The 18,598-nt window shown below is 44.0% G+C and overlaps 1 protein-coding gene across 2 annotated transcripts; it reads left to right on the top strand.

The window, feature by feature from the left end:
• Positions 1–573: 573 nt before the first annotated feature.
• Positions 574–17,715, top strand: SEC11C (SEC11 homolog C, signal peptidase complex subunit). Of its 2 annotated transcripts, XM_028102956.2 has the most exons (7): positions 574–764; positions 7,566–7,675; positions 12,174–12,323; positions 14,415–14,534; positions 15,642–15,755; positions 16,809–16,866; positions 17,515–17,715. In XM_028102956.2, the coding sequence occupies exons 1-7, from the start codon at positions 678–680 to the stop codon at positions 17,566–17,568; spliced, it is 693 nt and encodes a 230-aa protein (XP_027958757.1). In that variant the 5' UTR covers positions 574–677; the 3' UTR covers positions 17,569–17,715. The 2 variants fall into 2 exon arrangements, with proteins under 2 accessions (XP_027958757.1, XP_027958758.1); XM_028102957.2 differs by lacking the exon at positions 15,642–15,755 and having other exon boundaries at positions 575–764.
• The last annotated feature ends 883 nt before the right edge of the window (positions 17,716–18,598 follow it).

Here is an 18,598-nt window from a genome sequence, read left to right as displayed (position 1 = left end):
TATTGCAACACAACACAACATGGTCAAGAGGATACAATGATGCTTCATTGCATTCAAATCCTACTACTTCTTGCAGAGCGTAGAACTCCGAGACTTCAAAAATCCCGCCTCTTTTCAAGCCCCGCCCACCAGCCATGTTATTCTTTAGGCTCCTCCCCGGTTCAGCCCAGCCGGCTGCCAGTGTAGAGGCCCCGCCTCCCCTCGGCGCAGTCATCCAATGGCTAAGATACACGGGTAGGTGAATGCCGGGGAGCTTTAGGTGTCCTCTTGGCGCCTGACCAGAGTCTTGAGGAATTCAGTTCCTCTTGAATAGTCGCTTCCCCGAGTTGTCCCTGCGATATGCAAGATCACCCTCTCCCCCAAGTTCGCTCGGAAGGGTCGGACAAGGCTCCTGAGTCCCCTCGCTGCCCTCCCTAGAAGCCCTGGGTCTTCACTGGACGAGCCTTTCGCCCCGCAGCATTCTGGGAGTGGTAGTTTTCTTCTTCCCAGTTCCTTCCAGGTGGACTGGTGGCTAAGATTCGCAGAGAACTACCATTCCCGGGCGCCCGAGCGAGTTGCCGGTCACGTGACCCGCAAGGACGCGGAGCTGGTAGGCGGGGGCCGGGTCGGGCCGGTGCTCCGCCGCTGTCTGTGACACCCGGGGCGGGTGGGCAGACTCGGCCCCTGAAGAGCCCGCCATGGTGCGCGCGGGCGCCGTGGGGACGCATCTCCCGGCGTCCGGCTTGGACATCTTTGGGGACCTGAGGAAGATGAACAAGCGCCAGGTAGGGGAGGCCCGCGCGGGGGGCGCGCCCCGGAGCAAGAACCGGCTGCAACTGCGGGGAGTCGGGGCTTTCTGGGTCGGGCTCCGGGAAGGACAGCGCCCGGCGACTGGGGCCGACGGCGCCCCCAGGCTCCCTCACCGGCTCTCAGAGGCCCTGAGTTCAAATCTGCGCGAACCCACGTGTGGGCACTGGTGTGCGCTGTCTTGACTGGCAAGAGCGCCGTGAGGGGAGGGTGGCCGGAAAGGAGAAGAGAATCGGAATCTAGTGTGGTTGAGCAAGCTGAGAGGTGACTCGGCCGTGAGTGACAGCTGTCTGCACGTGTTTGAAGGGCCAGCCCCTGGAAGAGGCTCTGGAGGCCTGACACCCCGAGGAAGGCTGCCCCCGGATGGAAGGGGCGAGAAGGCAGGCGAAAGGAAAGAACTTTCTGACAGTGGAAACTGTCCAGTAATGCCTTCCAAAGTAATTTCTTCGCATTCTGGGACGTGTTCTCCCCACTATGCATCGGGACTAAATAAAGCTCCTTGTGCCTGGCGATCTCACTGGGGATGCTCAGTCGTTTTTAGACACAGTGTTCCAGAGGGGACCCCAGAAGTCTTCCCTAATTTCTTAGATTCTGTCATCTGGCTACACCTTGAATATAGGAAGCAGTTAGCATTGGGGTCTCTGGGCAGCTGGGGTTGATTTCTCACTCTTGTGTGACCTCAGAGGAAAGCTTCCTTTTTGCTCTCTCCTTGGTCACCTCCTTGGCCAGCATCGCTGTCTTTGAGTCTTCAATATAAGGCTGAGTAGGGACTGGAAAGGAAGCCCTCTCAGCCAGGAAAAATGCGATTGCTTAAGCTTCTAGATAGAGAATTTAGGGGACCTGTAGGCATGATAGATCCTAATGGATCCTAATACTTTTACTGGTATGAATAATAAATTATGCTAAGAAAAATGGAACCATCCTATTGGTAATTTTGATCGTCTTTGAAAATGGTATAGGGGCTCCTGGATGGCTCAGTGGGTTAAGTGTTCAACTCTTGATCTAGGCTCAGGTCAGAGTCCCAAGATGGAGCCCCATATGGGGCTCCCCGTTGGGCATGGAGCCTGCTTAAGATTCTCTCTCCCCCTCTTCCTCGGCTTCTCCCCTCCTCCTCACCCCCCCCCCCGTGCTCTCACTCTCTAAAACAAACAAAAACACTTAAAAAGAAAATGGTATAAATTATTATGATTTTGACACATCCTGTCATTTTTGCCACTATATTGTGGAGTGGGATGATGCCTACGGCATAGCACAACTTACGCCTGTGGACATATGGGTTTTGTTTTGTTTTTTTGTTTTGTTTTGTTTTGTTTTCCAAAAAGAATTTCATGCTAGTGCAGTAGTGTGGGAGAGCTTGGTGACTCAAGTCACCAAGTCTAAACTGTTGTTTAGAATCTGGTTGTTTCTAGGTGTGCATGGCTGATGAGCTCTTAGGAGTTTCTGTGATTAAGACGAGTTGTGGCAGTGATTATCACCAGCTTGAAAAACCAACAGCTAATTCCCTGAGCACTGATGCTGTTCCCAAGAAAATCCTCCAGAAAATAGAGCTTTATTTTAAAGTCTAGACTTAATTGGCTAGGTTTTCAGAATGCCTCTAAAACTGGTACTGATTATTGGTGGTTATAATTGCAGACTATCAGAGAAGGCCTTCTGATGAATGTCTCAACTCCTAAACTGGTTTGCCTTTTCACAGGTCTGTATATTCCCACTCTCGGTGATAAGGCCTGTCCGTAGCTGTTGCATTGTCTATGTTTTGCTAGTTTTCTAATTAAAATGCACAAGTTCAAATCTGCTTCCCCCTGGTACTTTCTTTCTTTTTCTTTTAAGCTTTGTCCTTTTCTTTCTTTTCCCCTCCAAAATAGCATCCTCTGACACCTTGTCAGGCATGCGTGCTCCGCCAGTCTCGGAAGTGGGACCTCCTTTCTCTGCTGCCCCAGCTTGCTATAAAGTAAGGCAAGAGCCACACGCAAAAACAAGGACTCTTTGTTTCTGCAGTGAGGAAGAGAGGAAGGAAGAAATACAGCTACGGGCATTTCTGCTGCTTTGTCGGCCAGAATATCGGGTCTGAAACGTTTGTTTGAAACTCTCAGACATTGGCTGTTTCATCTCTGGTTGACAAAGACTGAGTGTGCGCTTGCTTCTGAACTTTTGCTTCGGCTATGAATTGCCGAGCTTAGAAAGTTGGGAGGTGAAGATGGACGAACAAAAGGCACCAGTGAAACGTGGCGGTGTATCTCTTACATCCCCGTCAGTCTGTCCAGTAGTTCAACCAAAATTATGTTTCGGAATTCCGGGATTTTAATCCTATACTCATATTAGTAGGTTCCTTAAAGGTAGGGTGTTGAAGTAGGATCTGCGGTTTTGCAATTAGCTTGTTAGGTTTTTGTATAATCGGTTATTTTTTTTAGCCAATAGGTGTCTTGCTCAAAGGACTTTTTTTTTGAGGAATTGATTTTACTTCCCCTCGATGAATTTTTCAAGCATAGAAAATCATACTGGAAAAAATATTTTTAGCACTAGGCCTTTATTACATAAATGGCAAGGTTTTATACTTTGCTTTTATCAGGGTGGAGCCCAGTGGTTTGAAAATCTGTCTAAAAATGACAATTTCTGTTTAAAACTGTGGTTTGGGGCTTTCCCAGTCAGATCTGTAATTCATAATGGAACAACATTTATTTATCAAGTCCTTCAAGTCTGGCAGAGCAGGTGGAGAAGTTTTCGAATGCGAGCTACAGTGAACAGCCTCTGCTTTAGACTGATGTGCCTTGCAAGGTGGATTTTACTTCGGAAGCAACAATTTAATGTATTATAGCCCAGTGCTTTAACAGTATCCGCTTGGCACTCCAGTTTCCTTCTTTGTCTTTTGGGGATTTAGTGATAGTTTCATAATTTGCTCTTGACACAGTAGCCAAAGAGTTGTTTTTTTTTTTTTAATGGTGTGTAACTTTAATTTTGAATTACATTTATCTCCTTTTCAATTATTACACCAGAATAGCTTCATGGTAATTTTTTTTAAGGTTTTATTTATTTATTTGAGAGAGAGAGAGAGGAAGCGGGAGAGTGAGAGTGAGCAGGGGTGAGGGGCAGAGGGAGAAGCAGGCTCCCCGCTGAGCAGGGAGCCCCATGCGGGGCTCCATCCCAGGACCCTGGGATCATGACCTGAGCCGAAGGTAGACACTTAACCGACTGAGCCACCCAGGCGTCCCACTTCACGGTTATTTTAATTCATTTTTATGTCCCCACTTTCAGTTATTTCCTCCATAAATACCTGGAATGACATAATTTCACAGACGTGTAATAGGAGCAGTATGAGCTCTGCTTTTCCTACCTTACTGCCACGTCAGACTGCGTGTTCCTGTTTTGTCACACTCCTCAAAGTAATCATTTTAACGGCCGTATAACATTCTGTCAAGTTCCTTTAAACATTTGTTTTCCCCCGACTTTGGAATTAGTTCATGTCCACCACAGACATTTTAAAGAATAGAGACTAGTGTAAAGAAGAAAATTCAGTCACTCATAATTCCACCATGCTAACATGGCCTCTGTTGGCCTTTGAGGGCACCCCCTTATGTTCGTTCTACAAACTGTTTTGCGGTTTGTGGAGATTCTACTGCAGCCTACACTTTTGTTTTAAATAGTGCAGTTACTTGCCATTATTTTACTCAATCATTTCTCTGTTGTTGCTCATTTATTTCCTTTTCTCTGTTCCTAGAAATAGGACCATGATGCGTATCGTTGGGCCATAATTCCCTATCTGCCTTTATTGTAGACGAAATTCCTAGAGTAGGATTACTGGGCCCAAAGTAATCTCGTGATTCTAGTGCCAGATTGCTCTCAGAATGACCGGGTCTGCTTGCTTTCTCACCACAGTGCATTCTGGGCCAGCACCGAGTATTAGCATTAAAAAACAAAAACCAAAAAAACCCCCTCAAACTTGAAGTTTGCTAGGCATAAAAAAGAAGAGGGGAGGAGGGAGGGAGGATTGGATTTGAACACTCTTAAGTGTTTATTCACCACTTGTATTTCTTCTTTGGAAAAGTAATAGTTTTAAGCTTTTACCTCTTTTGTTGTTGTTGTTTTGGGGATTTTAGTGTTTTTCTTACTAATTGTTTGTGCCCACCATATATTAAAGATGTTTGTTTTCTCACTATTTACTCAACAAATTGAGTACTTACTTTTTGCCCAGACCTGTGTTGAACTTTGGAGGTACAGCTGTGAACCAGGCCAAAATGATCTTTGCCTTTGTAGAACATACAGTCTAAGGTAAAAGACACATTAAAAATGATATGTATAGGGACGCCTGGGTGGCTCAGTTGGTTAAGCGACTGCCTTCGGCTCAGGTCATGATCCTGGAGTCCCGGGATCGAGTCCCACATCGGGCTTCCTGCTCTGCAGGGAGTCTGCTTCTCCCTCTGACCCTCTTCCCTCTCGTGCTTTCTCTCTCTCATTCTCTCTCTCAAATAAATAAATAAAATCTTTAAAAAAAATGATATGTATAATTATAGTGATGGACGGTATAAAGAAGTGCAGAATGCAGTGAGAATATGTAACAGGAGGACCTAGGCTGGTCTACAGCAGAGTAGCAAGCTCCAGCCCACCATCTGTGTTTGTTTGTTTGTTTAGAGACTTGGGGGATGGGAGGTAGGGTTGGGGGAGGGGCAGAGGGGAGAGAGAGAATCTGAGGCAGGTTTCATGCTCAGCGTCCAGTGCAGGGCTCAATGTCAACGTTCCTGAGATCGTGATCTGAGCCGAAATCAAGAGTCAGACACTTAACCGACTGAGCCACCCAGGCACCCCCCACACCATCTATTTTTATAAATAAAGTTAATTGGAACACAGCCATATTCATTCTTTTACCTATTGTCTTTGGTTGCTTTCTCGCTGCAATGGCAGGGTTGAGTAATTTCAACAGACTGTATGGCTTGTAAAATACTTATTATGTGGCCCTTTATAGAAAAAGTTTGCTGACTCCTTGTCTAGTGGGTCAGGGAGGGCTTCCCTGGGGAACTGGTGCCGAAAGTAGGATTTAAGATAAGTGAGCATTACGTATGCTAAGGAATCTAGGGAGAGAGCCTTTGGGCAGAGTAAATAGCCAGGTAAAGATCCTGGAGTGGATAGGAGCATGTGCTCTCTGAAGCACTTGACAGATACCACTATCGTACCTGGAGTGAAGTGAGCTTCACCAGCTGAAGCTAGGGAGTAGGGGGATGTACCAGACAGGGCCATAGAGACCATATTCATCCTCAGAGTAGTGGGATCCAATTGAAGGGGTGCAATCGAGGGGCAGTTGAAGCAGGGCATAGAGATGATCAGATGGCCGGAGGTGCCTTTGCAAGTGAGTGTAGAGTATAACGTGGAGAGTGCATTGACAGAGGTGTGTATGGACGTCAGGAAACTGGTTAGCAGGCTCTTGCAGTTGCCCAGTGGGCTCTGTTGGTGACTTGGATGAGAGTGGTGCCAATGGGAAAAGAGAGAATGCAACAGATTCCAGAAATGTTTAGAAGGTAGAATGTATAGAACGAATTGGGAGGGGGAGTGACAAGAGTCCTGCCATGTAGGTGAGCACATATGGCGGAAGAACAGGTGTACATGGGCAGGTAGAGGGGGATAATTGAATTAGAGACGTGGGGATTGAGCAGTTTCGGTTCCAGGCATGTTGAGAGTGGTTGGTTCAGGTGGAGGGAGAAGGACTTTGGAGATGAGGATGTCTAAGAATTGAGACACTAAAGTGTTGGGTAGGCCTTCTCCGTGGCTCTTCAGATCACCCAGACAGAGGGGTTGTGAGGAGGAAGACTGAGGCAGGTACTAGAGTAAGGAGCCATCCTGGAGGGCACTAAGGGCAGATGCCCTGAGGGACTTACATTCCAAGTAGTAGTAGGCACAGTGACTTTTGTCCCTACAGCCTCTTGGAAGACTGTAAACATCTGGCCCAACAATCCAGCTACAGTCCGATATAGGGTGTTGTGAGGTAGGCACGTGTTGCTCCCCCCCCCCCCCCCCCGCTGTAGTCACCAGGGGTTGTGTGTGGCAGGCAACTGTCAGCAAGGAAGAGCCTTGAGCTTTGGCAGGACAGGCCCTGTGGATCTTAACTCAGTGGTCTAAGGTGGAGCAAGATCAGCTTAGAACTAGCTATCATCTTGTGTGGCTTTCTGTCTATGTTCTTAACCAGATATTGTTTGCTTTTTACCTTTTAAAACATTTATGGAAAATTTAAACATCCAGGTGTTTAAAGTTTTTGTTCACTTTGCAATGTAATTTCAGATGCAGAACAGCCTCATTGCAAAGTACTATAGGACTCTGAAGCCTCATTTGAGGTCTCTTTGGCCAGGTGGCTAAGGAGTGGTTCTAGGTAAATCACACTGTGTGCATTAGGCTCTCAGGTCTGACGGGTAGTCTCTACACTAGAGCAGGAGGCCCTTGGGGTAGAACTTGAATAACAGGACTCTTCAGGGTTGAAGGTTCTGGGAAATCCCAGAGAGGTAAGTAAGTAGAGTCTTACCGAAGCTTTAACAAAGTAGGTCCCATGGATTGCTCTGGGTTTTTTTCTCTCATTGCTCATTGAAAGAGAGACAATATACAGAAGACTCATTCCATGGACAAAAGTTGAAATACTACCCGAGTTTGCAGTTTGTGTGAATTAGCTTAATATCCTAAAATCACAACTTAGCTTTTGGTTTTGTTTTGTTTTGTTTTGTTTGTAAACAGACTCATCTCCAGCTTAGGGTTTGTGCATACTCTTCCATTGGTTTTCACTTTGGGTTTGGCCTTTCTCGTTCCAGCTCTATTACCAGGTTTTAAACTTTGCCATGATTGTGTCTTCTGCGCTTATGATCTGGAAAGGCTTGATCGTCCTCACTGGCAGCGAGAGCCCGATCGTGGTGGTGCTGAGGTACGTGCCGCACACTGTCTTGCCACTCTCTTGCTGCCGTCACGCTCCTGCCCGCGACAGAAGAGCAGTGTTGCCTGAGCGAAAGCCTGCGTGACAGCCAGCGCTCAGTATTTTCACTGGGTAGATTATTAGAGTTTTCTTTGTTGAAACCTGTTTTCATTTCGTTCTGATCTTTGTTGAAACATCTCACCTTTTTCAGCACACACTTTGGAGCTTTGATCGTGGGGATGCTAATGCCCCAGTACTGTATATTTGCTTTTGCATTTTAATGCTTTAATGCACCTAAAATAACAATCTTATGTGATTATTTGTGTACAAATTGATTTTAAACATAAGTAATTTAAAACTGTGATTTAAAACTGTGATTTGGTTTTCTTTGTACCAGACAGGGAAGTGTATCTCCCCAGTGCCCAGCAGAGTGTGCTGTGTTGTTTCAAGCATCTTCCGCAACACTGTTGTACGGGGCTGCTCTCTTCCTGAGACTAGTATCTTCTAAAGCACAGGACATTAATTTAAGAAAAGTTAATACCTTAGTTAACTTCATATAGCCATAAAGTCATGCAAGGGGGGGGAAACGTAATCAGTTTGAAATCAAAGAAACATGTTAGGGAGCCCTTAGGTGCTTCAAGATGCTCTCTGTCCAACGTGGCCTAGACCATCAAGCCTTGCGGGGCAGGGCGGGGGTGGGTGGGTGATGGAGCCCGTGTGCTTTACAGGGGGAGCGGTAGGCTGTAGCAGTGACCGGGCAGGGTCACCGCTGGCCCGTGGAGGAGCCAAGGTCAGCACACAGGGTTTGTGCCTCCCAAACCAGTGCCCTTTCCCTCCACTGGGCCTTGCTGCCGTATCATGGGGCTTCAGCCGTGGCCCTGGCTTCACCAGGTTGCCCTGGTGTGGCTGGCCAAGGGGCCTATTCTAGAGAGACACTGCTTTCATAAATTTAGGAGCCTTAGGAGAGCATGCGGGTTTCTGATTCACTGGTGTGCATGCTGTGCTCTAGGAGTGCCCTGGGGTCCAGTGGATAGGTTAGGAGGGAGAAGGGGAACAAATGCATGGATTCTAGATACCTCAGCCTTGTTTCAGTTATAACAGCTCTATTTTTATGTATTGTATATGGATATGCAGCCTGGTAAGATTTCATTCGAAGGAAGGATTTTAAGGCTTTTTTTTTTTTCATTAGAAATTAAAAACCTCTGGGGCGCCTGGGTGACTCAGTCAGCTAAGCATCTGCCTTCAGCTCGGGTCATGATCTCGGGGTCCTGGGATCGAGCCCCGCATCGGGTTCCCTGCTCAGCGGGGAGTCTGCTTCTCCCTCTGCCCCTCACCCCGCTGTGTGCTCCCCCCTCAAATAAATAAATAAAATCTTAAAGAAAAAAAAAGAAATTAAAAACCTCTAATTTAGATGGGCCCTCCTACTTAACAGATAAAGAGCCTGAGGCCCATGAAGGCCAAGCCACTTGCATCTTACAGTTACTTTTGACAGAGCCCAAACTAGATCCCAGGTGTTCTGGTTTTCCTTTAATCACACAGACACACTTGTACACAGAAACTGTTGTAACAAAAAAGAAGTCTGTAGGGACTTCTTTTTTTTTTAAGCACGCTTTATAGTTCTAAATTTGGTTTGTCAACATAAACTGTTGACATCATGAGAGATGTGTGACCTCGGGGAACACTGACCTTTGGGAAATCCCTGGCCCGTGAGGAAAGCAAGTGTAAGTTGATATTAGTGAAACATTCCAAAGAAGTGCATTCCTCATGAGACATGATAATGACTCTTTTTCTTTTTTTTCTTTTCTTTCTTTCTTTCTTTCTTTATTTTGTAAAGATTTTATTTATTTATTTGACAGAGACAGTGAGAGAGGGAACACAAGCAGGGGGAGTGGGAGAGGGAGAAGCAGGCTTCCCGCGGAGCAGGGAGCCCAATGCGGGGCTCGATCCCAGGACCCTGGGATCATGACCTGAGCCGAAGGCAGATGCTTAACGACTGAGCCACCCAGGCGCCCCAACAATAATGACTCTTGATGACGAACTGTACTCTTCTGCCTCTGAGACTTATCCAGGAGGTTTTTCTAGTTGTAGTTCTTAACTGTTTGCTCTTTCTTTCCCTCATAGTCATTTATATTTTTAGCCCTCTCTCTGTTTTTTATTCAGACTTCCTATTTTTGAATGCTAGATCTATTATGATACTTAGTGTCACTGGTTTCACTTATGTGTTTATTGAAACACATCAGCAAGTACTTAGTGACAGGCAAGTCTCCCCTGTGTTTCTCTTTGCTGATCTGCATGTGCTGACAAGTTTAAGGTGGTCCAGGGCCCGGAGGGACAGGAGGGCCAACTTCTTGAGCTGCTCCCATTTTGAACTCACATTTTCCTTTAAAGCACCCCATTTCTTCATTAGTCTGGTTCTTCCTCGCTGCATCCTGCCCTCAACTAACTTCTCAAAGGTTTTTGATCATACAGCCTCTATATTGCAATATTGTTTGGTCTTACTTATTTTCTCATGCATTACGACACAGCATGAGCATATAGAAAATGAATTCTGAATGGATTAAAGACCTCAGTGTGAGACAGGAATCCAGCAGAATTCTAGAGGAGAGCATAGGCAGTAACCTCTTCGACATTGGCCACAGCAACTTCTTTGAAGACATGTCTCCAAAGGCAAGGGAAACAAAAGCAAAAATGAACTTTTGGAACTTCATCAAGATAAAAAGCTTCTGCACAGCAAAGGAAACACTCAACGAAACTAAGCGGCAACCCACGGAATGGAAGAAGATATTTGCAAATGACACTACAGATAAAGGGCTGGTATCCAAGATCTATAAAGAACTTCTCAAACTCAACACTTAAAAAACAAATAACCCAGTCAAAAAATGGGCAAAAGACATGAACAGACACTTCTCCAAAGAAGACATACAAATGGCTAACAGACGCATGAAAAAATGCTCAACATCACTAGCCACCAGGGAAATACAAATCAAAACCACAATGAGATACCACCTTACACCAGTTAGAATGGCAAAAATTAACAAAACAGGAAAGAGCAAATGTTGGGAGGATGTGGAGAAAGGGGAACCCTCTTACACTGTTGTTGGGAACGCAGGCTGGTACAGCCACTCTGGAAAACAGTATGGAGGTTCCTCAAGATGTTAAAAATAGAGCTACCCTATGACCCAGCAATTGCACTACCAGGTATTTACCCAAAGATACAGATGTAGTGATCCGAAGGGGCACGTGCACCCCAATGTTCATAGCAGCATTGTCCCAATAGCCAAACTGTGGAAGGAGCTGAGATGCCCTTCAACAGATGAATGGATAAAGATGTGGTACATATATACGATGGAATATTATTCAGCCATCAGGAAGGATGAATACCTACCATTTGCATCAACACGGATGGAACTGGAGGGGATTATGCTAAGTGAAATAAGTCAAGCAGAGAAAGACAATTATCATATGGTTTCACTCATATGTGGAACATAAGCAATAGCACGGAGGACAATAGGGGAAAGGGGAGAAAACTGAAGGGGGAGAAATCAGAGAGGGAGATGAACCAGGAGAGACTATGGAGCCCGGGAAACAAACTGAGGGTTTCAGATGGGAGGGGGGTGGGGGATGGGGGAACAGGGTGATGGGTATTAAGGAGGGCACGTGTTGTGATGAGCACTGCGTATTATATGCAATTAATGAATCACTGAACACTATATCAAAAACTAATGATGTACTATACAGTGGCTAACTGAACATTTAAAAAAAGGAAAATGAATTCTGTTTTGAGAATTTCAGCTTCTACTAGATTACAATTTACTTTGAATCCATTGAAGATTTTTGGCATGGGTTTAAACCAGTACCAGGTAGGATTATTTATTGACCTCCACATCAGAAGCAGTCAACATTTGTTAAAACTGGGCTTTCTGTAGAATACGGCCTAGAGGATGATGCCGCAGGAGCCCCAAGACTTGGGTTTGAATTTTGTCCCAACCCTCAGCTCATTTTTTGGGTAGATCACTCTTCTCAGGCATTCGTTTGTTTGCTTCTCTTCCTTGAATGGGAGTGCCCACGTCCTAGGTGCTGGAGATGAGCCATGAAACGCAAGACTTGCCCTAGAGTATCAACCAGCTTCAGAGTCTGCACTTCTGAATGAAAATAGTAATGTATTTGTAGATGTAGGACCTTTTTTTTTTTTGAGGCTAAAACTTGGCAGCTTTTACTTCAAAGTGTTCACATTATACCTGGTTCTTTTTCTACTTAATACAAAGTACAGTGGGACCTGCAACTATCCTTTTCATACTTAATCTAAGGAGAAATCATTTCCTTTCTCACTTGATGTCATCATCATGAGCAGTCGGAAGGGAACCACTGTGGCATGTTAGCTCCCAGACCTGCCTGACAAATGATGGAGGTGGAGACTTTCACTGATCCGTTTATTTTTGTGTTCTTCATGAATTGAAAAGTTCCCCTGTGAGCCCAGGCTAAATGGATGTGATTTTGTGTTTCTTTCCAGTGGCAGTATGGAGCCAGCCTTTCACAGAGGTGACCTTCTGTTCCTGACAAACTTTCGGGAAGACCCTATCAGAGCGGGTGAAATCGTGGTCTTTAAAGTCGAAGGACGAGACATTCCAATAGTTCACAGAGTGATCAAAGTTCATGAAAAGTAAGGTGACTTGACTTCTTTTTGGTGTTGTTTTATAAATTTTGGTAGCCAGATTTATTTATTTATTTTATTCATTCATTCATTCATTCATTCCACTAGCACTGATTATTATCCAACTTTTTTTCCCCATTTTTTTCCCTCAAGTTTTATTTAAATTCCAGTTAGTCAACATACAGTGTAATATTAGTTTCAGGTGTGGAATTTGTGATTCAATTTCGGTAGCCAGTTTTCATGGTTGAATAGAAAGTAGCAGATGCTCTGGATTATGCTCCTAGTCCTGCGGTTTACTAATTGGGTGACTGTGGACCTGCTACTTTACCCAGTCTGGAAGACGGGCATGATAACATCACCATTTCCCACCATGACTCACAGGGCGGGTGTGAGAACTGAATGGACAGGTGTTTCCGGAAGCACTCAGCAACTTAAGTTGCACACAATGGGAGGTGGAATGTACGAGAACATAATCGTTATTTGAAGGAGTCTCAGAAAAAATCCAGTCCCGTTGCAGCCGAGGATGATGGTGATGTGAGGACTGTTTTCTGAAATGCAGAAAGCTGCCTGTTTCTCTGTGTCACTTCGGACCAGGTGGCATTCACAGCTGTAGCCTTAGCCCCGGGTGGCGGCCCGGCTCGGGCTTCAGTCACTGCGTGTCGTGCTTCAGTTCTCCCCCCACAGGTAGTCTTCCTTTCCTCTAAATGCCAGTGGTGGCTTCTGAAGGCACTTTTTGGGAAGGAGAAACACTGACTTCTCCTTCAAATATATTAAGTTCCCAGGAGAGGGTACAGTCACGTGATTAGTGAAAATGTTACCTTCTCTATACTGGGTTATTCATTTACCTCTTGCAGCTTAGTGTAGCATTTTTTACCTGCCTGAGTTACGGAATTAAACTGACCGCTGTATTTGTGTTTTTTAAATAACAGGGCGTTTCTCATTGCGCGTGGGTGTGTGCGGGTGTGTGTACACACGAGTGTACTGTAACTATTTGTGTATCTCCAGTGTTAGGTTCCCATTCCATTCACTGCTTGCAGGGGTCCCCCAAGAAGTCGATATTTAAAATTGTCACCTTGCTTTGCTGTAAACATTGGAATGACCCTGTTCCTGTTTGCGTTGCGCTTGTGGTTCTACACGATGGGACTTGATGTCCACTTGTTAACTGACTAATAAAGAAATATGCATGGTTGTAACGTGACAGCTGACTTAAAAACAATTTCTACAGATGAAAAATTATTCAAAGTTGAGGAAATAATGGTGATTTTCTGTAATTTGCATGAGTTGTGGGAGAGACTGCTTGGGGTTTTCTCTTCTTGATTTCCTTTATAACCGCAGCTGCAAATCAGCTTGCTTCTTCTGGCGTGGTTTCAAATCTTTGTGGGCTTTTAATATTTTATCTAATTATAATAGTGCCTTTTTTCATTTGTCTTATTGAAAGAAGACCCTCTTTATAGCTCTGTAATATGCCGTAATGTTGTGTTTCTAGTGTTAAGGCTATGTAAGCACCGGTTTAGAATGTTCAAAATTAATCCCATGGGTCTCTTTAACACACTGGTTTTATGCCATTTGTGATTCCTGTTTCTTTGCAAACCAGATTTTGTACCACTTTGCTCAGCGCTGAAGGAAATAATGCATTAACATTCTGCATTTGGCAAGGAGAAGTAAGTTTGAGGAGGGGTAAGGGCACACCCACATTGAATTAGCTTGTGCTCAAATCCATGTGATCTAGGACCACGTTCATGTGTAGAGGGAAGGGGAATATAATCCATGTTCACAAGTTGGTCTTTGAGGACTAAGAGAGTGAAGACAGTTGCTGGAAGCTCATCATTGCCTTGCTGGTGCCCTCGTGCTTTGCCATGCTTTTTGGTTATCAGGGTAACATGAGCATTTTAGAATTTGAGTCTGCAAAATCACCAGCAGACCTGTGTGTTAGTCGGATGGTTATCTGTAAGCAATCACCTTAGACCAGGAAAGATCTAGTTATTGTCGAATGCTCATCTAAATGCCCGTATCTGACTGTGACATGCTGGGTAAACTAATTGTTTTCTAATGATGCTGTGCTGAAAGTCATTTGTGAAAGGACATTATTTTGCTTTCTAGAGATAATGGAGACATCAAATTTCTGACTAAAGGAGACAATAATGAAGTTGACGACAGAGGCTTGTACAAAGAGGGCCAGAACTGGCTTGAGAAGAAGGATGTGGTGGGAAGGGCCAGAGGGTGAGCATTAACTTCTAAGTTATATAAAAGATTCAGGAATCAGAAAAATAGTAACAAAGAAACTAGGGGTGCCTGAGTGGGCTCAGTTGGTTAAGCGTCCCACTCTTGGCTTCAGCTCAGGTCATGATCTCAGGGTCGTGAGATCAAGCCCTGCATGGGGCTCCGTGCTGAGTGTGGAGCCTGCTGGGGATTCTCTCTCTGCCCCTTCCCCTCTCTCTTTCAGTCTCCCTCTTTCTCCCTCCCTTCCTCCCTCAAAAAAAAGTAAGAAACTAAGTGTATAAGATAATGGAATCACTTGTTGTAAGTAGTCCACTTTGTACTGTGTACTGCATTTACTGTGTAAATACCACTCAGAACTAAAGCTGAATGCAAGTATATTATCTATATTATTGGTTTAATTCTGTTTTAGAAAGAAATCGTCACCTAGAGATTAGTTATTTGTGGTTTTAAATAGCAATTACAAGAAATCCTCCCAGAGATAACACTCAAGGGAATATTCTAGACATTTCCTCTACCTATACAGATGTATGTACTTATACAATATATAATTTTACATAGTAGAATTTTATTTTATTTTTTCACCCAACAAGAAGTTGGAAATAGATTTCTGTGTCAAATCTACACCCATGTATTTTTAAGTGGGTATGTACTGTTGTTCCACTGAGAATCATAAAATCCTAACTTAGCCAATCCTCTTTTGGTGGACAGACTATTTCCTGTTTTTCTCTACCAGAAACAGTTATGTGATAAATCTTTTAATATTCATCTTTGCATAATTGTTCCAGCAGTGAGTTCTGCTTCTGACTGTCACAGCAGAGCGTGTATCCTCTTATTAAAAAAACAAAAAAGGCAATTCTTCCTCTCTCTTGGTGACTGTTTTTTATGTTTAACCTGTGTTAGAAGTGTCTTTTTTTTATCTTCTCTAAATCCCTCGAGCTGTTTAAGGCTGGAGAACCTGGTTACCATTTTCTAAGATTTAGCTTTATCAATCAGATTGTGGTTTGAGGCCTCTGCTCACCTTCTAACTCCTTTACCCTATTGCGTTTCCACTGGAGTATCTGTGGGGAGAAGAGAGAGACTTCCATCTAGTCAGTCCTCTATTTTTAGATGTCCTGGGGACAAGCTTCATATAAAGGAGAGCTTGGAGCTGCTGATTTACATAGGACTGGTTGCCTTACCTGGAGCTGCTGATTTACATAGGACTGGTTTCCCCTTGGTGAGGTGAGGCTTGGGTCCTCTGACTGCATCTTTTTTTTAATAAAGATTTTATTTATTTATTTGTCAGAGAGAGAGTGCACAAGCAGGGGGGATGGTCAGGCAGAGGGAGAAGCAGACTGCCTGCTGAGCAAGGAGCCCGATTTGGGACTCGATGCCAGGACCCTGAGATCATGACCTGAGCCGAAGGCACTTAACCGCCTGAGCCACCCAGGTGTCCCCACTGATTGCATCTTCTCATGAATTTTGTCAGGAGAATCACTGGCTAGCTTATGCCCCAGACCTTCTGTGTCTGTGATCATAATCATGTGGGTATAAATTATGGGACTCACATCTGTGTTCACTGCCCAATAAGCCTGTTACATCTGGAAAGCCCCATGAAATGAAAATGATGATGGTTCTTCCAGTTACAAACTAATTCTTCATGTATTTTGAAAGTTTTCCCTAACAGCTGTCTTAATATAGGCTGTCTGGATGTGACTTCTCCACTGAAAAAATTAAAAACTAGTCTGATAGCAGTTGTTGGTTCCATTTGTACAAGTGGCTCAACTAATTATTTTATTTATTTTTTTAAAGGATTTTTTTTTTTTAAGATTTTTTAAATTTATTTGACAGAGAGACAGCCAGAGAGAGAACACAAGCAGGGGGAGTGGGAGAGAGAAAAGCAGACTCCCGCAGAGCAGGGAGCCCGACTCGGAGCTCCATCCCAGGACTCTGGGATTGTGACCTGAGCCGAAGGCAGACGCTTAACGACTGAGCCACCCAGGCGCCTCTCAACTAATTATTTTAATTCTGTTATGGTGAATGCAGCGAGTGAAGACAAGCAGCATCTCTAGTTGAAATCATGCGCTTGCTTAAAAAATCATCCTGCTGTTAGTCATGATCCTTTTGATTAAGAAAGCCTTTTGAGGCAGGAGTAAATGTTAGTTTTATAGCCCTAATCAAGGCTATTCCCAAGGAAGATTTGTGTCCTAAGGCTGATTTAGAGTGTTTTTAAATGTTGCTATCATCATTTTACAAACAATTTTTATATTTCTGGCTTTTCATCCCACAATTTAGGTTTTTACCATATGTTGGTATGGTCACCATAATAATGAATGACTACCCAAAATTCAAGGTAGGAATGTGTCTCTACGTCTGCATTAAAAAAATGTATATATATTGGAGCTTTTTGCACGTGCCGCTGTGAAGATGCAGTCTGTTTAAAATGTTTTGCTGGATTTTTTTGTTGTTTTTTTTTTTTTGCAGAGTGTTTGTATTTAACTACGAATTAATATAACCATTTAAATTAACACTTAAATCAGTTATTTAAAATAGCTACTTTCATCTTTTGTGTTCATAGTGTATTCTAAAACGGCACCTCTGTATTTGTTGCTTTTTATCACGGAAATCTTTAAACATACAAAAAAAAGTAGTACAATAAACCCAGTAGTGATGATCTCTCAACCTCAATAAAAAGCTGATAGAGAGCCAAATCTATATTTTTTAAAAACCACTTGAAAAACAATAGGGAACCTACGCAAGAATGAGCAATGAATTAGCCGTGTTTATTGGGTGCTTGATCCTTAGTCCATCAGTATATTTGGGAGGGGTTTAAACCATAATGTGGCATTGAGCAGCTAGTTTGGAGAACCAGGCAAGGGGGAAGAGGTCATCTTTTGATTCTGTCCTCAGTCTAGCACTGAGCAGACTTCATCTGAATACATTTATAGACCAAACTAATTTGTAGAGCTCACAGTAATTTCCCACTGTGTTTTCTTTACAGTATGCTCTTTTGGCTGTAATGGGTGCATATGTGTTACTAAAACGTGAATCCTAAAATGAGAAGAAGTTCCTGGGACCAGATCGAAATGAATTCTGTTGAAAAAGAGAAAACCTAATATATTTGAAATGTTCCACTTTCTGTATAAAAGGAAACAATGTGGAGACGTTTTTGTCTTGTCCAAATAAATGATTCATCAGTGAAGATTGTTTTCTTTTGTGGGCTCTGATTTGAACCTGCTCAATCTATATGCCACTTGTGGTAGTCATTCTAAGCCAAGCACCGGGGTCTGGGCCACTTCTGGACCTGCTGCTGGGGATGATGCATGGTCCCCACGATGTAGTCGTAATGTCTGAGTTTCAAAACTAAAACTCTTTGCATAGCATAATAGCATTTCGGGGGGTGGGGGGGAATGAACAGGCCCCTAAAAGGAAATGGTTTCTTATTTACTAAAGTAGAATCTGATAAGTTAATAAAGCCTAAAACCTTTTTAAAAGGAAAGATGTAATCTGCTTTGTGTTTGTGGTGGGATCTATCTTGAGATAGTTGGATAAATTATTTGAAAAGTGCTTCATAAATTAGAAAAACAGTGCATCCTCCTTTGAAAACTTACAAAAAGTACAGAAGGGTGAGAGACACACGTCCCTCTCTGTAGTTTCCCAGGGACCTCCACTGTGGGAGTATACACACACACGGTATATTGTCCTGCGCAGAAAGTGGTCCTTCACGAAACTGTCAGGCACTTCTTTTTTTTTTTTTTTAAAGATTTTATTTATAAGAGAGAGAGAATGAGAGAGAGAAAGCACGAGAGGGAAGAGGGTCAGAGGGAGAAGCAGACTCCCCGCTGAGCAGGGAGCCCGATGCGGGACTCGATCCCGGGACTCCAGGATCATGACCTGAGCCGAAGGCAGTCGCTAAACCAACTGAGCCACCCAGGCACCCACTGTCAGGCACTTCTGTTCCAGCTAGCGCCCTAGGTGCTAGGGCTGTGAAGTCCTAGCCTGGATGGAGTTTGCAGCGTATGGGAGGAACACTTGGATTTCAGAAGTGACAATTGCTCTGAAGTAAAATTGACCAGGGTCAGCTG

Source organism: Eumetopias jubatus, unplaced genomic scaffold (genome assembly GCF_037043125.1).
Source record: "Eumetopias jubatus isolate StellerSeaLion01/CBP00866 unplaced genomic scaffold, mEumJub1_p1.0 scaffold_16, whole genome shotgun sequence".
In the NCBI taxonomy this organism is placed as follows: domain Eukaryota; kingdom Metazoa; phylum Chordata; class Mammalia; order Carnivora; family Otariidae; genus Eumetopias; species Eumetopias jubatus.
Note: the sequence above shows the minus strand (reverse complement) of the source record. Positions and strands in the feature narration are given on the sequence as shown.

Excerpts from the sequence above, each read along its gene's own strand:
- SEC11C (XM_028102956.2), top strand. The coding sequence starts at position 678 with ATGGTGCGCGCGGGCGCCGTGGGGACGCATCTCCCGGCGTCCGGCTTG. Across the intron at positions 765-7,565 it reads GGAAGATGAACAAGCGCCAG|CTCTATTACCAGGTTTTAAA; the intron begins GTAGGGGAGGCC and ends TTCTCGTTCCAG. Across the intron at positions 15,756-16,808 it reads ACTGGTTTCCCCTTGGTGAG|GTTTTTACCATATGTTGGTA; the intron begins GTGAGGCTTGGG and ends CCCACAATTTAG.